Source organism: Pochonia chlamydosporia, chromosome 3 (assembly GCF_001653235.2).
Source record: "Pochonia chlamydosporia 170 chromosome 3, whole genome shotgun sequence".
NCBI classification, from domain to species: Eukaryota; Fungi; Ascomycota; class Sordariomycetes; order Hypocreales; family Clavicipitaceae; genus Pochonia; species Pochonia chlamydosporia.
In genome coordinates, this window is record NC_035792.1 from 868362 (window position 1) to 886722 (window position 18361).

The 18361-nt window shown below is 49.9% G+C and overlaps 7 protein-coding genes across 7 annotated transcripts; 4 read left to right on the forward strand and 3 right to left on the reverse strand.

Moving 5' to 3' along the window:
- Window positions 1-3148: 3148 nt before the first annotated feature.
- On the reverse strand, window positions 3149-5282 carry VFPPC_04169 (CAMK protein kinase; the record flags this gene model as incomplete). Its single annotated transcript, XM_018283567.1, has 2 exons — window positions 3149-3708; window positions 3782-5282. The coding sequence occupies 2 exons, from the start codon at window positions 5280-5282 to the stop codon at window positions 3149-3151; spliced, it is 2061 nt and encodes a 686-aa protein (XP_018144679.1).
- Window positions 5283-7353: 2071 nt separating this feature from the next.
- Window positions 7354-8445, forward strand: VFPPC_04170 (protein kinase-like domain; the record flags this gene model as incomplete). Its single annotated transcript, XM_018283568.1, has 1 exon — window positions 7354-8445. The coding sequence occupies one exon, from the start codon at window positions 7354-7356 to the stop codon at window positions 8443-8445; it is 1092 nt and encodes a 363-aa protein (XP_018144680.1).
- Window positions 8446-9520: 1075 nt separating this feature from the next.
- VFPPC_04171 (hypothetical protein) lies at window positions 9521-9994 on the forward strand (the record flags this gene model as incomplete). Its single annotated transcript, XM_018283569.1, has 1 exon — window positions 9521-9994. One exon carries the CDS (start codon window positions 9521-9523, stop codon window positions 9992-9994), a length of 474 nt encoding a protein of 157 aa, XP_018144681.1.
- A 2320-nt stretch (window positions 9995-12314) lies between these two features.
- On the reverse strand, window positions 12315-12892 carry VFPPC_15735 (hypothetical protein; the record flags this gene model as incomplete). The annotated part of the gene is made up of 2 exons (XM_018293488.1): window positions 12315-12593; window positions 12767-12892. 2 exons carry the CDS (start codon window positions 12890-12892, stop codon window positions 12315-12317), a joined length of 405 nt encoding a protein of 134 aa, XP_018144682.1.
- Window positions 12893-13367: 475 nt separating this feature from the next.
- Window positions 13368-14891, forward strand: VFPPC_15736 (extracellular membrane protein, 8-cysteine region, CFEM; the record flags this gene model as incomplete). The annotated part of the gene is made up of 4 exons (XM_018293489.1): window positions 13368-13499; window positions 13562-13703; window positions 13789-14470; window positions 14537-14891. 4 exons carry the CDS (start codon window positions 13368-13370, stop codon window positions 14889-14891), a joined length of 1311 nt encoding a protein of 436 aa, XP_018144683.1.
- A 321-nt stretch (window positions 14892-15212) lies between these two features.
- On the reverse strand, window positions 15213-15896 carry VFPPC_13583 (F-box domain-containing protein; the record flags this gene model as incomplete). Its single annotated transcript, XM_018291358.1, has 1 exon — window positions 15213-15896. One exon carries the CDS (start codon window positions 15894-15896, stop codon window positions 15213-15215), a length of 684 nt encoding a protein of 227 aa, XP_018144684.1.
- Window positions 15897-16165: 269 nt separating this feature from the next.
- Window positions 16166-17834, forward strand: VFPPC_04174 (DNA primase large subunit; the record flags this gene model as incomplete). Its single annotated transcript, XM_022428388.1, has 4 exons — window positions 16166-16355; window positions 16417-16958; window positions 17007-17614; window positions 17672-17834. The coding sequence occupies 4 exons, from the start codon at window positions 16166-16168 to the stop codon at window positions 17832-17834; spliced, it is 1503 nt and encodes a 500-aa protein (XP_022284453.1).
- Between the last annotated feature and the right edge of the window lie 527 nt (window positions 17835-18361).

Sequence of the window (18361 nt, forward strand, 5' to 3'; positions counted from 1 at the left end):
TTTCAAAGTTTTCTGCCTCAAGCTATTGTTTGACATGGTCCCTTGGCTTTATAAAGACGCCAAATACAACTACAGCCACCATTGAACTCGTTATGCAGTTCTCCGTATCATATAGCAAACCTTCGCTGCAGTTACCGCCACATATAGGCTACAGAACAACTGATATCTACAACATGTACCAGACTCTGGTCCATTTGCATCCACTGAACCAAACCAACATTGAACCAACAGACATGTGGCTCACATGGCCCACCATCCATCCCATCTACAACAGTTGCTCTGGGGTAATGCGACTCATCCCTGACCCGCAAGCCACGTTCCTCAAACACAACTTCATCGACCGTGTCGAGTTGAGTACCAAGACATGAAGCTGCCTCAGACTTGCAACTTAAAACAAAATCACATTGACTCCGGCAATAGCCGGTAGGCATGGCTGTGTATTGGACTCCAACGTCGACCTACCTTTCTGGGACAAAGCAGCAGCCTCATAGGGATGGTGTCTCCACAGGATTAGCACGAATTTGCATAACCCAAGGGGTCCTTGCCTCGCCTTTTGCATCAATTTTGCGGATTGTTCTGCAATAATGTCAATCATAACTGGGCCAGGGGGCGTTTCTGCCTGCTCTTGAAGAAGCCAAAGACTCACACGTACTGAAGCGAGACGAGATCCCTTCCTCATCTCGGGTTGTCATGAGATTCAGCCTACCTACCATAAGGCTGTTTCTGCTGGACAAAATCCCGGAACCTATATACCGACATCCGTCTGACCTCGTTTGGACGAAAGGGCTGGGCCTGTTGTTTCACCGCAGTCATCTCTAGATTTAAGGCTTGTGGCGAATATTTGATGTGAGCTGTGATCGACTCTCCATGGAGTACGGGCTGGTTCTGTCATGGTGCTTGGCACCTTGCTCATCGTTTCCATCAAAGCTTGGTATGATTACAAGTCTGGGGACAAAATGCCCAAGTGGAATCAAAAATGGAACCGGCTGTCGTCACATCTCTCCAGTTTCGATCACGTCAAGCACCGCCCGCTCCGTCAAATCGGCATGGACGATGTGCAAGGCGCAGATGTTGCCTCTCTATCCCGGCACACTACCTTAAAAAGCGCATGAAAATGTACGAGTAATCCAAGTTATCGCCACCGGCATAAAATATGTAATATTTCATCTGCAGGAATTAGCAAAGGCGGGATGGGATCTGACACATCCCGTTCCGTTTTCCCGACAGCCGCCAACCAACGGGTTCTGGCCCGGCCGAGGAACCGACCTCTGAACGATGTTGTTGTTTCGTTATGATTCACCAGCGCGTGGTAGGAAAAGTGAATGTCAAATTACGTACGAATGGGCGCGGGATGCTCGGGTTGCTGTGACTGTCCAGCATTCTACCCCTACCCAGCCAGGAGGACGTTTCCTGGTTTTCTGTAAGCATGAAGCTATTACGTACTAGGTGCCTTGCCACGATGTTTAATAGGGAGCTCGCAAGGTTGGACGGTCCGGTGCGTCGCATGGAGTATGTATAACCAGTGCTTGGCACCAAGTAGCTAATTTCCTAAACAGCCCAGCCCCCTTTGCATGCCGTGTCAACACTGACTGACGGAAAGCCAACAGGTTTGACACAATGAAAGCTGAAACCGCGTCGCGAAATACGGTTGTGGCAAACCATCATGCCAGTCATTACACGACGTGCCTGCAGAAACAGTATTGTTGTTGTGATGAAGCACCAACAGGAGGAATCCGAAATTCTTTGCCAAACCATCATCCATGCCGAGCTATCGAAATCTATTGGGGCAGAGAGTTATGCGCTATTATTCCGCTATTTTATCCGATATATCGAGATCCTACTCACGTTCAGTTCGCCCAGGTCGAGTATCAGCGTACATATCCCGACCCTCGTTTCAATGACCAGAGCAATCGATATTGACAGATTCATGCAAACTACGTAGGCACGGAGACAGCACGAGCCGGTTTACACATCACACGCTTGGACCACGCCTCTAGTTGTTCCTCCTGCTGATAATTATTTGTCTTGTCTGGGAACTACCCCAGCAACATATTTCTAATGCCAAGGTGGTCGTATTCTCGTGACTTGTATACGAATGGTGGCCAACCCTTCCTACTTGCTGTTGATCCAAAGAATTGAGGAATCTGGAGTACGGCTGCTGTCTTGTCGACTGCAACAAGGAGAATGAGCCAAGCCATACGTGGTCCTGTTGGCTTCTTGTGACATCCAACAAGTGCGAATGCCTGGTGGACCTCAAAATACGAAAACTGCAGTGAGATCTTGTGATGTTTACTTGATCCGATAAGATGTATTGGTGCAATATGACCACTTACATGATTACACGGGGTCAAGATTACAGGCTGTGTTAAACATCAGGGCTCAGGTCTCGGAAACATGTTCTGAATCATAGGCAATCAAATCGCCATGTATTTATCCACTCGTTGACACCACCTTCATACAGACAGGCTACTTTCAAAATCCTAATAATATTACAACAGAAGCGAATCTAAAGAAAGTTTCAAGCGAGTCGTTCCTGTGTCTCCTCATTTCCCGTGCCCAGATTCATCCCCGATTTCCGTTTACCTTCCTCTCCCCCTTCCCTGGTGCCATCGACCATAATCCTCTTAAGTTGACGTCAACATGCCGTTTCTGATATCCATCTTTGCAAGATTCGAGATTGGAAGCGAAAACGCCGTGCCCTAGAAAGAAATAAAAAAGAATTTCAAATAAAAGAAATAAAACAAACCATATCGGTTGAAGTATAGTGTAAAAGATATGCCGAGTTTAAGGATGAAATGTGCCAAAATAGAATTTCTCCCGCTCCTTTGGTGACCACGTTGAAAAGGAAGCAAGGTGTAGTTTGAACTTTGAAGTTGTGAAAATAAATGCAAGTGCGCCCGAGTCACATCGTCGTGGGTAAACGGTGGGCGATTTATCACCAGATCCCATCGCCTTGCCATATGCTCTCCTGCACAGTAATGAGCGCCGCGCTGTGACCTGTCTGTATGTGTCCAGCAATTAACGAGATGTGAGCAATTCAGGCACTAGCCCAACAAGAGCCAGCACTTCCCGTTGGATGGAATATTAGAAAGAATTTGCAAAGGTAGCTCTCTCAGGGAGGTGAGACCATTTGTTCGGGCTTCATGGTTTATACCACTTCTCCCTCGTCCTCATCTCTGAACTTGATACCGCCCTCAACTTGGATAGCATCACGGACCCAGGGTTGATTCGCAACAAGGTCCATAGTCCAACGACTTCGAGCCCGTTTCAGTAAGCCTTCTGTAATTTCCATGGCGCCGAGAAGGCCCTTCTCTTCGAACATGGCGTGATTAGCCTCATGGTCACCATCATCCCCGGCATACTCGACCCATCGCCATTCCACTCTTGCAATGCGATGACTAGTCCTACTACGCATCCGATGTGCATCACTCATGCCGGGATGTGGATCAAATGGGAGACGAGATTCCAGAAGGGCGTACAGAAGAACGCCAAGTGACCATGCATCAGTGGCTCGGCCATCGTACGGTTGGCCCATGATCACTTCAGGGGCGGCATAGTCGTCAGAGCCGCAGCGTGTTTCCAGCTTCTCATCATCAGCAATACGACGAGATAAGCCAAGATCGGCCAGTGTAATAAGAGATGTGGGAAATTTTGCCCAGTCCACAGAAGAATCAGCTAACTCCGTCGGGGTCAAATTGACCAAGACGTCTGTGTTCAGTCACATATTAGCATGGAACTCCTGGATTATAACGGCCTGAGGGGTATTTCAAGGGAAACTCACTCTCCAGTTTGATGTCTCGATGAACAATCCGCCGCTCGTGAAGATATTTCACTGCCCCCACGAGCTCGGAAAACACTCTGCGTAACAGAGCTGGCGTGAAAAGCTTTCTGTGTATGGTCGCCATATCAAACAAATCTCCTCCAGGGCAATAGCTGAGGACAAGAATAGCCCTTGTGGGTTCAATGCTCCATGCCTTAAGGTTAACCAGAGACGGATGATGTATGCATTGCATTATCTCCAGTTCTCGCTTTAGGCTCATCTCAATGCGCTCTTCACTGGCGCCACCACGAGGGCCGTGTTCGCAGACTTTGATAGCGACAAGCTTCTTCCGTTGCCCCTTATCCGTTACCAGAGGAGAAGTAGCCTCAATAGGCTGATCTTGAGAATAATCTAATGACCTGATTTGGCTACTTGCCAACATGACACGGCTAAAGGTTCCTTGTCCAAGGAAGCCAATAGACCTCCAGCGACGGCGCTTCTGGTCATGCCTGCCAAGAGCCTCGAACCATTCGTCCTCACCATCCTTGGATCTTCTGCCATCAACAGACTCTTTTGAAGATTCACTAGGAGGCGGGGTGGGTGGTTGGCCACCTACGGAGGTGATCCCTCGTGATTCGGCAAAGTTGAGTTCTCTCCTCATGTGTGAGTCGTGGCTATTTGGTGTGACATTACGATTCATATGGGACCCTGACACGATTACGGGGCGTCGGTGTGACGGTGAGGGCTCCGGGACATACTCGCTGACGCTGCGATTTCTGGTATGGCGAACAACTCGATTTTGGTCATGCTCCCCAGAGGACGCTGATGGCGGAGGGTTATCCAGTGCATCCAACGTACCGTACTGTTTTCTTCTGGTTGGGCTTCCATGAGAAGGCTGATCATTGGTTGGATCCATCCCAGTCTCGGGTGTGTCATCAACATTTTGGAATCTGCTTCTCGGCTGCGGAGGAGACGCAGAGCCGGCGGTCAACTTTCTCCATGGACCAGGTGAATCGCTGGAGAGTAACGGGCTGGGTAGTGGTGTCATATCTCCCATAGCCGTGATCACTGGGCTTGGGATGCTTCCGCTGGATCCTCCCAAGGAGCCGGAATAGTTGGCAAATGCCGCCTTGACGCTTGGAGTTCGAGAAATAGGGTGAAGGTTATTAGCAGAAGTCTTATGATTCAATCCTCGTGGTGGCGATAGGCCAATATTGGCAGCGTGCGGTTCCCGACCTCTTTCAGTACTTATAGGGATTGGGGTAGAAACGTCCGTTGAGATACGCAGAGGTGAGGCGAGTTCTTGTCTTTCGTCAGTCTGCTGGTGGAAGGTCAAATGTGAGGTAGGTGGAGATGGCGCAATTGTATTGGATTGGAACTCGACAGAAGGCCTGATCGACTGGGAAGATGGGTCATTAGAGGATTTTGAGTCCTGAATTCGGTAGGAGCCATTGTTATTGTCGTCGTTGGATGCTTCGCAGGGTAAAGATGCAGTGACATGAGGTACACCGGAGCTACTCATGGCTATCGGCCGAAATTATGTCTCGATTGTGTGGGCGTCGAATTGTACCACGCAGCTGTAGCTTGTGTCAACTACGGTCCCTTGAAATAACACAGAAGGCGAGCACCCCAAGAATCGTGTATCCATACCCCAACAATTGGTTCACGTGGAAATTCCAAGCATACAGGAAGTTGCACGGCAGGTAGTTCGTGATCGAGAGTCGTGAAAGTACAGATGAGAGGAAGGAACCAATTGAGGAATTGCGGTGGCGGCGTCACGGGTCTGCGGATTGAAGGGAGGGCGAGGGACAGGATGGTAGGCTCAGCAGGAACGGAGCAAAATTGGCGCCTCTTCTATAACGCGAACATGAGAGCGGTATTGTGCCGTGATGGTGTCGGCGACTGATTGTGGTGCTGAAGGTGGACGGCGCGAGAGGCGACGGCCCGTCGGGTTGAGTTGGTAAGACTGAGTCTGGAGAGATGAGGTGGGAAGCGAGAGGTGAGGTTGTCGATGGACTGGTCACAGGCAAGAGCACAGGGCGCGGCTGGTGGTTTCCCATTTGGCATCGGCAACAGCTACCAGGGAGTGGGGCAGAGACAATACAGCACGTCTCCAGGTGGCAGGAGCGATGCACGTGTGGGGCATTGGTGGTCAACAGCCGACCAGACATCTCGAATGCTGGCCACTTGGTCCAGCAGATAGTGCCCAATAGACTTTCAATCTTCATGTCGCCACGACGAAGCTTTGGCAGGAGAGTTTGAAACTTGACCCAAATGCATCATCCGCATGCTGACGTGACTTTTTCTTGGCTTGGAGAATTAAAATGCTTTTAACAAAAAATACGCAGAGTTTTGGACGTCATGCGCAGTCGGATGCTCTCTCTCAATCTCTTTCAAATTTACCGGATTTCCTCATTTGATCATTTGAAGGCCTGGGCCAGCACCTGCAACGTTCATACTGGCCCACAACAATCCAGGCGCCCCATACCAGCCAAACTCGACGCAATTCCATCCAGACGCGAAAGGAATAAATAATTCACAAATGAAAGCCAGACGACAACAATACCGCCCCAGAAAAGGACAATAACCATCATTACTGCCTGTCGCACGCCATTTCCCCCTGATGACTCTCATTAATTTGACACCAGGGCACATGATCAACTCGTGCCTGTTTATCCGTGGCTTGTGCTTTTTTTTTTTTGTGTTTTCCCTTTTTACTCGTCAATCCCCACACGGTGAGTGACACTTGCATGCAGATGTTACGTTTCCACGGGTCTCATGTTGCACGACGCATCTGCAGCAGATGGTATTACCCGAGAGAGATGAGGGGAGAACAGGCGACGAGTTCCAAAACCAGAAGAGGCCACATACGAGCTCAGCTATTCAAAAATAGAACACGACGCTATTCAAAAATAGAACACGACGCTAGAACAAACAAAAACAGTGTGGTTTGGGCCAATTGCCACATCCAATCTATTGAATGCCTTCCAAGTTGCGACATGGCCAAAGCAACGAACCATGGCTAATTGCTACGATTCCAGCTTGTAGGCTGAACCTTGGGCCTTATAAGCTACCCTATAGCTACATAAGATATAGGCAGTAATTCTAAGTTTATAACTACTTGAAGTAATTATATTAATCTCTAGTTATAATTTATAACCTATTGTTATAGTAAACCCGAATAGGCTGCTTCCGCCTTCTCCAGAGGCGGCACTGCAGTCGGGTTAAGGGTCGTCGCTGCCACCACCTCGGACTTTTGACCCTCTTCTGTGCATCTCTGTCATTGCCACCAGTACAATACACTGACCATCCCCTCTCCCAGCTGGATTCCTCCCGAACTAACCTTTGAACGCCAATGAGCCATCGAGGTCGAGTATACTGATTCTGAGAAGGAGCACATTCAAGATTGTCTGGTTGGCTGCACGATTATCGTCAAGTACGACGATGGGCTGACGCATAGCCGCCAGGGCACCCCACGGCGTGTGCAACAACAGGCCGTCCCTCCTTGATATTCTCTGCGATCATGGAACCTCTATCCCCTTTTCATCCTCTTCATCTCAAGCATTAAAGCTCGGGTCCCCGTCAAGACGGCCATGCAGCCCACGCTTGAACGGCGCGGCTATCGCATCTGTGGCTACCACCAGAGCCACGAACGGGATCATGGTAAATGGTTCACTCTACAAATCCGCCTCAACGGCAAATCCTTTTCTGTCCGCGTATCGCTATCCAAATTCTACAACTCACCAAGAAAAACGGCAGAGTTCAACGCATATTTTCATGTTCTGGAGGGCGGCACGGAAATTTTGGAAGATGCGGACGAAGAAGGGTTTGCCATGGGATCTGCTGATGCAACAGACAAGCCAGAAAATTGCGTCGAGGACTGCTTCAACTGGGCAGTCAGTCCATTTCTTCCGGTTTTCAGAAGACTTGCACCGCAACCTTTAGACAAATCGAAAATAACACTTCAGGATCTAGTCGCTTCAGAGTCATTTGAGTGCGAACTCGGCGCTATAAACGACGTCCTCGCACCATGGGGAATTGCATCGGCGGACGCCATGGGCTCTCGCAGCGTCCCACCTTTCAAAGATGCATCTACTCCATGGACTACGGTGTTTCCGTCATTCTCGCCATCTCAGGTTGAGATAATCAGTGACGATCTCGAGTACATTCTAGATGAAGAACCGACACAAGTCCGCGCAGATGGTATAGACCTCTTTTACAAATCTCTAGATCTGGCCGGCGAAGTGATGGGGAGAAGCGAGATCGAAAAATACGAACAAATTGAACGGGCCAATTTTGAGGCCAAGGTGCGAACGTCTCGCCTTTTTGGCATTGTGCAGGACAACAACACGCAGTTAGTAGGTCTGCTCCTCCACCCTATAGAGGAAGAGAATATACTAGCAGATGTCCTGGACTCAGCGACGCCAGCCATGAAGAGGGAACTTTGGGCAAAACAGATCCAAGATACTTTGGCAGCGTTACATGGAGCCGGGATTGTTTGGGGGGATGTGAAGCCTGGAAATATTATTATAGATGTACATGGAGATGCATGGATCATCGACTTCGGTGGTGGACATACACAAGGATGGGTTGACGAGGACAAAGCTGGGACCAAAGAAGGGGACTTGCAAGGCCTGAAAAGGGTGCTTGAGTTTATATCTAGTGGGGATGACGAGCATGAGTGATGATAACAATAGATCTAAGAAGAATCGCAGCGCCGGGCATTGTAACGAGGTCATATTCTGAAGTCATCCTCGAGGAATGTTGCTGTTCGCTTTTGCTATCACGGGCCAGACATAGCCACGTTTCTTGTTGGAGAGGCTGCAGTGCTACGGAATCACTTCAATGCTAGTTTACTAGCACCATTGAGGGAGCGTATGTAGCCGCTTGTACCGTCTGGTCCATGGAATTAGAAGGGGCTTCAATGTTGGTCTCTCTCGACGTAGTACTGCAGGTCTGCTCGCCCGCGGCCAAGACTGAAACGCTAATAAAATGACCAGGCGCGTTAGACCAATGCCACACGGCTCAAATGTCCGTGGTATATTCAGCCTGGCATATATGAAAGGTCCAGGGGTTACCAATATATTCAATGGAGATGATAGTCATACAGTTAGTTCTATTATCGAAGATCCTCTTTGTCATATCCATCATACAAGAAACAAAACAAAAAGGGAGTTATCGGAGGTACTGATGCGCGCACCAGAGGCTTTCACGATATGGGATATATGAAGATCCTCCTACTTATGTAGGCAGGACGTCACGACGCGGCAACAACTCAGTTCACTTCAAAAACCGAGGGTCATGTCAAGTGTCTAAATTATGCATTTTGTATAAATAGCTTAGCGACCTTGTATAAAACTTACTTTGACTTGATGTCATTTGACAGCTTTCACTCGGGAAGGGGGCACTGGCAGTTGGCAAGCCAAACCCACCCAGTGCCAGACTTGAGCGCACCAAATCCAGTCACGTACACGTTTGCTTCATCTACATCCTCCTATGTATCTCCGGCTTGGATCGACGTGGAGTCGGGGCTTTGCACCCTCATGGTCTGAATTGTTACAGATTCCTCTTTTCAAAAAGTATTTGGCCTTTCATCACGTTGAAACTGGTCGCATTCTATTTTGCTGTTGGAGTCGAGGTGCTGTATTCCGAAAGTTCGAAGGGAGAGTAGAGTCACTTGATGGTCTCCTCCCAACACTTTTGCACAATGCCGCATCAATACTGCTATCATGAGAACAACCTCAGTGCCTATTCTTTGTCATGAGCAGAGGAATAACAAAGACCGATCTTCGATACCCCCGCCTGCAACGACTCCGAACACCCAATCGGTTACGGCATCTGACGCGGGATGCACATGAAGACACGCCATGCCTTTACCATGAGTTTATCTTTATCCCGCAGACGCACTCTCCACACTCACTCCAAACTAGGGTCGTTGGCAAAGTTTTGAACAATAACAATGGTGTTCATAGTGATCTTCCCCTGAACTTGACTCCGGTTGCAGTGGCCAACGACGAGGAAACAAAGTTCTGTGGGAACTGTGCCTTTGAACCGACGGTTTCGTTCGATCCCAGTCAATTTCCAGAGAAATTAGAGCCCTCCTCAATGATTATTAATTCGCCTCGGATGCCACAATCCAGAGACGGTTCAACAAAGCAACAGTTCAGATGTCCAAAATGCTATAGAAGACGAAACTTCCGCACGAAACAAAGCCGAATCGGCAGAACTGTTTGATCTCGGTGGCGGGCACCTTGCTGATTGAGGTGATGTAGAAATGGTTCTCCTACATTTCGTGGGAGTGATGCTCTGTGCGATGTATTGGCGACGTTGCTGTCAATGCCAAGCCTCGAGCCGCCATTGGCCAATTGCGAATTGTGTGATATCAAATTATTCACTCATCGGCATCACTACGGATGCGACAGCACTGACATATTCTCCTGCCCTCAACGTCGGCAACATATACATTCACGTGGCTGATTTGAGGAACAAGACAGCTGAAGCGTCAGAGCGTTGGAGATTGTTTGCCCGAAGGCCCGTCCTCCCTGGAGACAATTTTTTTTTTGTCTCCGTCTGGTTTATGGCCAAAAGACCTCTCTTTGATCTTAGACACGAAGTGATGCAAAGCGCCAAGGGTTTAGGGGGCGAAAATTCCAGGCTAATGGCAGTTTAGGAATATCACTGGTGAGCATTGAGTCGTGCCTGCAACGGCGAATCCTTGGCTCAATTGCAAGCTAACTGATCACATCTCACATTTCAAGCGCTTCTAGAATCCAATTCATGGACGCCCTGTTGCTTCTGAATGTGCTCCGACCAGAATTCGAAGATGCTTGAGTCGTGCTTCTTGTTCCAATGAACATCACAGAAACGTCTCCCAGTTGAGGTATTACCAAATCAAGCGGGCGACTCCGACGGTGGCTTGCATGGGTTGAACCTGTCAAGTGACAAAGGTATGCCAACCCCGTTTCGAGTCATGGTGACCCTGGACGCAAGCCCATCTTTTAGACTTCTTCTGAGAGGAGAAAGGAGACATATCGCAGTTTCAGAACTGTCATGAGTGTGTGCGGGAGGGACAATGGGACAAGCCTTGCAGGGAATGCAGCACCTCGGTCAAGAAGCATCCAGCTTTGAAAGCCAGTCGCTGTGGCATATGGTGAGCTGTCGGAGCGTAGCCTCTCATATCAGGAACAATGGACGGATTCTACATGGGTTTTACAGCAAAGCCCCCTACCGTCAAGGGAACATCGCTTGCAATATAATGTGTCTGTCTCACGGACAACTGATCAGAAACCTCAATCTTTAAATGAGGTGGCACATCTACTCTGGATCCAATGGCGCCGCCATCCAACATGTCTTTCACACACAACGAAAAACGCCATGAAAGGGGAATGTGGAATGGTATCAGTCCGAAGAATTGATTGACTACCTAGGCTGGAGGTAGGTTGTCTAACGAGCCACTCTCCTTCCCTCCTGAACTGACCCTCCATCTCAAATATCCAAACGCACAAGCCTGCAGGCGGGCTCCGCCGCTACATCGACCGACCGCACATCACACACACCATCACGGACCCTACGGTTTGCCAAGAGCTGCTGGCCGGCTTGCTTTCAGTTCTCCAGTCTAGGCGATTGGACGAACGATGGTTTGCTTGCGGATTCCCTCGGAAGCAACAGAGGCTATTTTGTTTTGCATGGGCGTAGTTGGCTAATAAGATGCATGGCAATGCCCACTCCTGAATATTGGTTTCTTGGCTTGGATCCGGAGCCTTTCTTTAGGTTACGGCAAATCGACATGGGAAGCATGTTCAGCAAAGATTCTGCTGTGTGCTGCAACGCAGTAGGCCAATGCACTCTGGCCCGAGCGCTGCCTATGGAGGGGACGTCGAGCTACTCGAAGCTGCAGAGACACATTCCCAAGTATCAAGAAACTGGGTACGTATTCGCGAAATGGTTGGCCGACAACTGTGAGCCATCGGTCTGCAACATTTGCAGTGTACTCCGTATGCTTCAAAGAGTCTCCCAGTGCTGGAGTGGGTTCAACAGCCGCACCGCAATGCGCACCTTTCTCAATATCAGGGCTGGATTTGGGCTGCCAGCGGCTTTTCTGGAAGGTGAAGCCACAATCAAAAGGCGAGACATGCATCGAATCCATGCACATAGCCAACCTGTGTTATCCCCCTGAATCGGGGGCTGGCTGAGATGCAGGGCTGCGAACGACTTGCCGTTTCTTCCGCCACTTTTTTGGCAACCGCCCAACGTGGCAATCTTGCCACCGTGGGTGATTGATTTGAGTGACCAGCGTTGACATGGCCAACCGCGGCTTTGGATCGGGTAGCGTCGTATTTGGGTTTGGTAGCGGCGCTGTGCTAAGTCCAAGAGCCGTTGGCGCCACATCAAAACACATAAAAACAGCCGTGGAGGACGAGGACCCAGCGCTGCCTGCGAGTTGTGATTGACTTCACAATATGAACATGGCAGGTATAGCCAGATCTATCTGGGCGCAATTTCGACCCGGCGAGATGGGTGATGTCGATCAATATATCCTGCCCCAACCTAAGACCTACTTCACGTTTGACGTGAGGTGTATTTCCGTGTGACACCCGACACAGCGCGCCGGGTCTCCAGTTTCATTATGCTCGTTTTGGATGCTGTGGCTCTTCGATGACAAGACGAAATAATCTGTCACGCGTGGCTGTCGGCATTTGGGGACTCCATTGCACTGGTATCCAAAGCTAAAGTTCAAGGCCAGACTGCTTTTACCTCTGTCAGGAGCGGCTTGTTCCCTCAGGTTCGCCGACACTTGACGTCTCGGAAAGTGATTTGCCTCGCAGCAAGCCTGCTAAGTTGGGCCATGTCTGTGCGGAAACACGATGGCGGTTCCATTTCCCTTACCTTCGGAGCAAATAGAAACAGCGGAATGCAATGACAGAAGCCAGAGGGCTTGAGTTTCACATGGGTCCTGAAGATCTCCAAATGTCCATGCGGGCGCCACCAGTTAGCCATGACTCAAGCCACGAAGAGACTAGGGTTAGGCCCATCAGAAGCAATATCCCTCCGCTGTTCCGTTCCTCTACTACTGACTCCACCATATTGAGCAATGGGGTGGGTTAGGTTTTGATGGCAACAGACATTACACATGTTGAGCGTTGTGACGAGGACGTGCTTCTCAGACGGGTCCGATTTTGCCTCTCTTCGGGTTACACTCCGGAGGTTCTGGTTATATCAACCTTCTCCGTGTCGTACAACATACATCCACTTCATTATCAATTTTTGCTCTTGGCAATGCGAGAAGGCTGCGTGTAAGCGGTTGTGGCACTGTTGAACGCCCGCCAGCATAAGAGTTAAGGTGATCACCTTCCCCAAATACTCCATCTGTATCCCATTCACTTTTCAACCCCAGTCATCGACCCACGCAGGTGCATGTTCACCAGGGGAAGAGAGGCTGAAGAGAGAAGGTCAAGGTAGTTCAACAGTCACCCATCCATTCCCTCCCCTGCCAGTGTTCGATTGCTTTCTTTTTTCAACAACCTCAAAACGACGGTATCGACAGGACTGAGTGAATGGTTGTATCACTGCAGCGGTGAGCGACATTAGAGGCATCATCACCTCCATGATGAGATTGAAGATTGGGTTTGCTTTTCTTTCGGCCCTGACATTGCCATACCTTTGTCTTGGCAGCGCGAATACCTCGGTTCCGTCGGCAGCAGAGCTGGTTGCCTCACTGACGACTGTGCCGAAGTGTGCGGTAAGTGCAAACACTCGTCTTTCCGTCATTATTTCAAGAAACGGATGCTGACAGCCATCTAGCTTAACTGCCTCGCCCAGTCTGTTACCAAGGCACAATGTGGCCTTCAAGATCCACAATGTATTTGTGTTGACAAATATGTTGCTATTGAAAGTGCTGGCACGCCCTGCATCTTGAAGGCTTGTAACTTGACCGACGCATTGTGTAAGTGTGACCGGTGTGCCCTTCGCGGGTGGACATGGTGGTAAAGCAAACGAAAGCATGTTTCTAACACCCAGGCCCTAAACAGTCACCAAGAATGTCACCGAAAGTGTTTGCAATAGGCCGATTAGGGACAAGAGTGGACGATACGATGCCATGAACATCACCATGGGAGTCATCACGGCACTCCTCGTTGTGATTCGACTCGGATTCAAAAAGTTTTTCAGCTACCGGAGAGAACTCGGTGCCGATGATTGGGTCATTCTAGGAACTGTCGTCATCGGAATCCCTTGTACCATTATCAACAAAGTCGGCCTCACCGCGAATGGCCTAGGCAAGGATGTTTGGACATTGCCGCCGGACGAGTTGACCAGATTCGTCATGTACTTCTACATCATGGAGGTTTTGTACTTGGCGGAAATGTCCATCATCAAACTCAGCCTGTCACTCTTCTACTTGTACATCTTTCCAGGAACGACGATTCGCCGGCTGCTGTTGGGTACAGCTATTTTCAACGTCATCTTTGGGTTTACCTTTGTCACGACGGGCATTTTCCAGTGTACTCCAGTCAGTCGATACTGGACCCAGTATGTCGATAGCAACTCGACTGGACGTTGTATCAACATCAACTTGTTTGCGTGGATCCATGCTGCGCTCAACATTGCCGTTGACGTGTGGATGATTGCGCTGCCGTTGAGCCAGATTAAACGGCTGGAGCTTCACTGGAAGAAGAAGATTGGCGTCACTTTTATGTTTTTGATCGGAACTTTGTAAGACTGCTTCCTTCTCTTCACATCATGATGGATTTCCAGCTGACAAAGCATGTTGTCCTATAGTGTCACCGTTGTCTCAATCTTGAGATTACAGTCTCTCATCAACTTTGCAAACTCGACCAATCCAACATGGGATAACTGGATCGTAGGTTGGTGGTCAACCATTGAAGTCAACGTCGGCATGATTTGCACATGCCTACCAACTGTGCGCCTGATCCTTGTACGCGCGGCTCCTCGCATCTTCAGCACCAACATGTCTAGCAACAAGTCGCATCCAACGCATAATGGCACCCGCGACCGATATAGTAGGAACAGCAATATGATGGGCCACAAGCAGATTGAACTGGCGAGCATCGAGACGAACATAATTGACGTAGGAGAAAAGCCAAAGAAGGGAAAAGGGTTCTTTGGCGCATGAGTAATGATGATCAATGAGGGGAGGCAGGAAATGTATTATACACCATACCTTGAGTTTTAGCTTCTGGTTGAGAGATCTGGCCAGCTGTCTCACATACCATAATAAGCGAGCGTCAGAACTGTTTTTATAGTCGTATCAAGTTAAGACAATTGAGCAATCAGTCCCATTACCAGTTATCTTTTCCTGCATCTAAAATGCGCGCCCATGTGGTTCCCCTGTTTAACCAGGTATGTCGTCCATATCCTAGCGCGCTTGCCCACGATAAAATTCCATTTGACGACGCATCAAGGGTTCATATGGCACCGATCCCTTCTCGCCAATCTAGCAAGTACACATCGGATCCAGTTCGTCGGCAATTTCAACCATCGTGTCCTCGACCAGCCGACAAGTGGGACACTGTACCTTGACCCCGGCCGCGAACCATTTAACCGAAGCCTGCCAAACGTCTCCACGATCCATACCCCAGCCCTGCGAACTCAAGAGCCCCAGCTTGCGCGACCAGTACGCCTGCCTAGTCGGCCGATAACAAGCGCAGTCAACGCAGAGATTCCATGCCCGAGACGGTCGGGACTGAGCATCTCTCGGTCGAAACCGCGAAAGGATGGAGTTGAGGTGTCTGCAGGAACAGGACGATGTGCCGTAGTAGTCGGATGTCTCACCTGGTGTTGAGAAGAGAGCCCATGGTTGGCGGTGGATTTGCGGCGTTGGAACCCGGAGATTGCACAGGGTGGCGATTGACAGCAGGGTCTTGCAGGTCAGTGCGAGGATTACGGCGTCGGATGTGGGGGATTGTGAGAATATCTGGATGAGGATTTCGGGGGGCAGGTTGAGGAGCGGCGAAGTTGGTTTGGTCGTCGGTGTGAGGACCTGGGGTTTGTAAGTGATGAGGGTGATGATGGGGGGAGGGTGACTTGCGTCGGGGGGAATGCGGAAGGTTATGCTGGAGAGGCAGGGTTTGTCATTATGGTGGATTTGCGCGGTTCTAGTGCGGAGTTGGGGGGTCATGATATCTTATTTTGCAGTCATTTTGTAATATTGTAGAGCTGTTGTTTCATAGCTGGTTGATGATGATGATGGAGTCATTGAGTCTGGAGGTTTCGGCCGCATTGTGGTGAGGAAGATGAAGCTGTGATTGGTTGACTGTCTTAATTGATCGCCCCACATCGACGCGCCTCAACGCGTCTCCCAGATCTTCTTTCGTATTGGAGACATCAAACTCACATTTGGTGACAACTACCTCAGCAATTCCTCACAACAGCACACAAATCGTGACAATGCTGCGCCAGGATTATAACCGCATCGATCCGAAACGGCGAAATGTGGTGGACCACAGGAAGAAGCAATTCGCGACTCCCCAGTACAAGGACGCAAGCTACCCTCACAGACTGAACTTTTATACCGACGCGCCGACCGCAGACATTACGCTTGAGCAGTTTGAACAATGGGCAATTGACCGCCTGCGAGGTTCGCATTCTACATGAGCACACGAAAAGAAAGAAGGTTGCTAATAGGTGGAGCGTCGTAGTTCTCGGTGAACTGGAGGCATGTTCCTTTAGAAACCGCACGCCCGCCGAGACAGCATCGCACATGAAGCCCATTCTTGACAAGTATATCCCCCTCGACACAAATACCTCTTCTGCCGCGAGACTCTTTAGCCAGAGGCAAAAGGACCACTACAGCCACTTCATACTCAGGCTGGCGTTCTCCTCGACGGAGGACCTGCGCCGCAGATTCACGCGTGTGGAAACGATGCTTTTCCGCATGCGTTTTAACAGCGATGATATGTCTGAGCGGTCGGCGTTTGTGTCGAGTCTTGATTTGGACTGGTGGGAGGCTGTGACGGACGAGGAGAAGAGGGAGTATGCGGCGGACCTGGCTGCCATGGTGGGGAGTAAGAAATCCGGCGCCGAGGACGACATGTGGTTCAAGGTGGATTGGGAGAGGGTGCCGGATTTAATCGAGGGTAGGAGGGTGTTTTTGAAGCAGGGCAAGGCGTTTGTTCCTGGAAGGGAGCAGTCGAGTATGGTTGTGGCAGAGTTTTCGTCGCGACTAGAGAAGCAACTCGAGGTATGTAGCTCGTGCTGCACATCAAGAATCATCGCTAACATTTGACAGCTGACTGCACGAGCTTTACCACGCCTCGATGAAGACGACCGACTCACCCCCATCCTCAACCACCTCTCCAAAAACTTCATCACCCCCGACTCCGCATACTCATCCAACTCGTCCGCCCCGGCCGGCGCACAAATCACCGCCTCCAACATCGACAACCTCTCGCAGCACTTCCCAGCATGCATGTCCCACCTGCACCGCTCGCTCCGCCGCGACGCCCACCTCAAGCACTTCGGCCGCCTGCAGTACACGCTCTTCCTCAAGGGCATAGGGCTCAACCTCGAAGAGTGCCTCATGTTCTGGCGCAGCTCGTTCCACAAAATCACAGACGACCAGTTCAACAAGGACTACCGGTACAATGTGCGCCACGCGTACGGCGACGTGGGCGGCGACTCGAACAGACGCGGCGGCGGCTACAGCCCGTATAGCTGTCAGAAGATTCTGACGGAGCACCCGCCTGGCGCGGGGGACGCGCACGGCTGTCCGTACAGACACTTCAACATGGAGAACCTGACGGCGCTGGTGCAGGCGATGGGGGTGGCGGACAGGGCGGTCCTGCAGGGTGTGAAGGAGGATAAGGATAATCAGAAGTATCACATGGCTTGTAATCGGTATGTTTGGTGTACTTGACTGTGTGTTGGATGGTTTGCTAATTTGTGTGTGTGTAGGGTGTTTGAGCATTTGCACAAGATGGAGATTAAGAAGGCGAGGGATGAGAGTGTCTTGACGGCGAATCAGTTGGAGACGATTGTGCATCCGAATGAGTATTTTAAGAGGAGTTATTTGTTGAAGAATTTGGGGAGGGATGGGGATGTGAAGATGGAGGAGTAGTGGTGTTGGTTGGTATGATGGTGATGATGGGATTTGGCATGGTGGGAGTTTGGAGTTTTATGCTGCAATATAGCGTCAACTTTAAGTTGTTGTGACAGTGGTTGTAAGTGATGGGCTGGTAATTGCCAGCGCAGTCTACGAGAATGGGCTGAGCTAAAGAGAAGGTATGCCGGAGGAATATAGTTGTTTGAGATTATTAAATCTGAACTTTGTTATTTAGATATGACTGCTTGTCTGCTGGGATGGGAGTAGTCGGCAGAGGAGCAAGGCTCGTTGATTAGATCTTGCTACATGAAGCCTTTACTGATGACTGCTTGGACTGCTGGGCCGTAATTGCATCTGATTTCAAGGAGGGGGCCTAACTACTGTTTTCAAGAACTTGGCCCGTCAGCTTTGTGTAAGTGGTTGAGTAAAGGTGTGGTTGTGCTGTAAGTGTCCAGGAATAAGGCGCCTGCTTCGTCATATCTAGGTAGTATTGATATAGAAATGGTTGAATCTGTGGTAGTTTGAGAGTCATATGGATGATT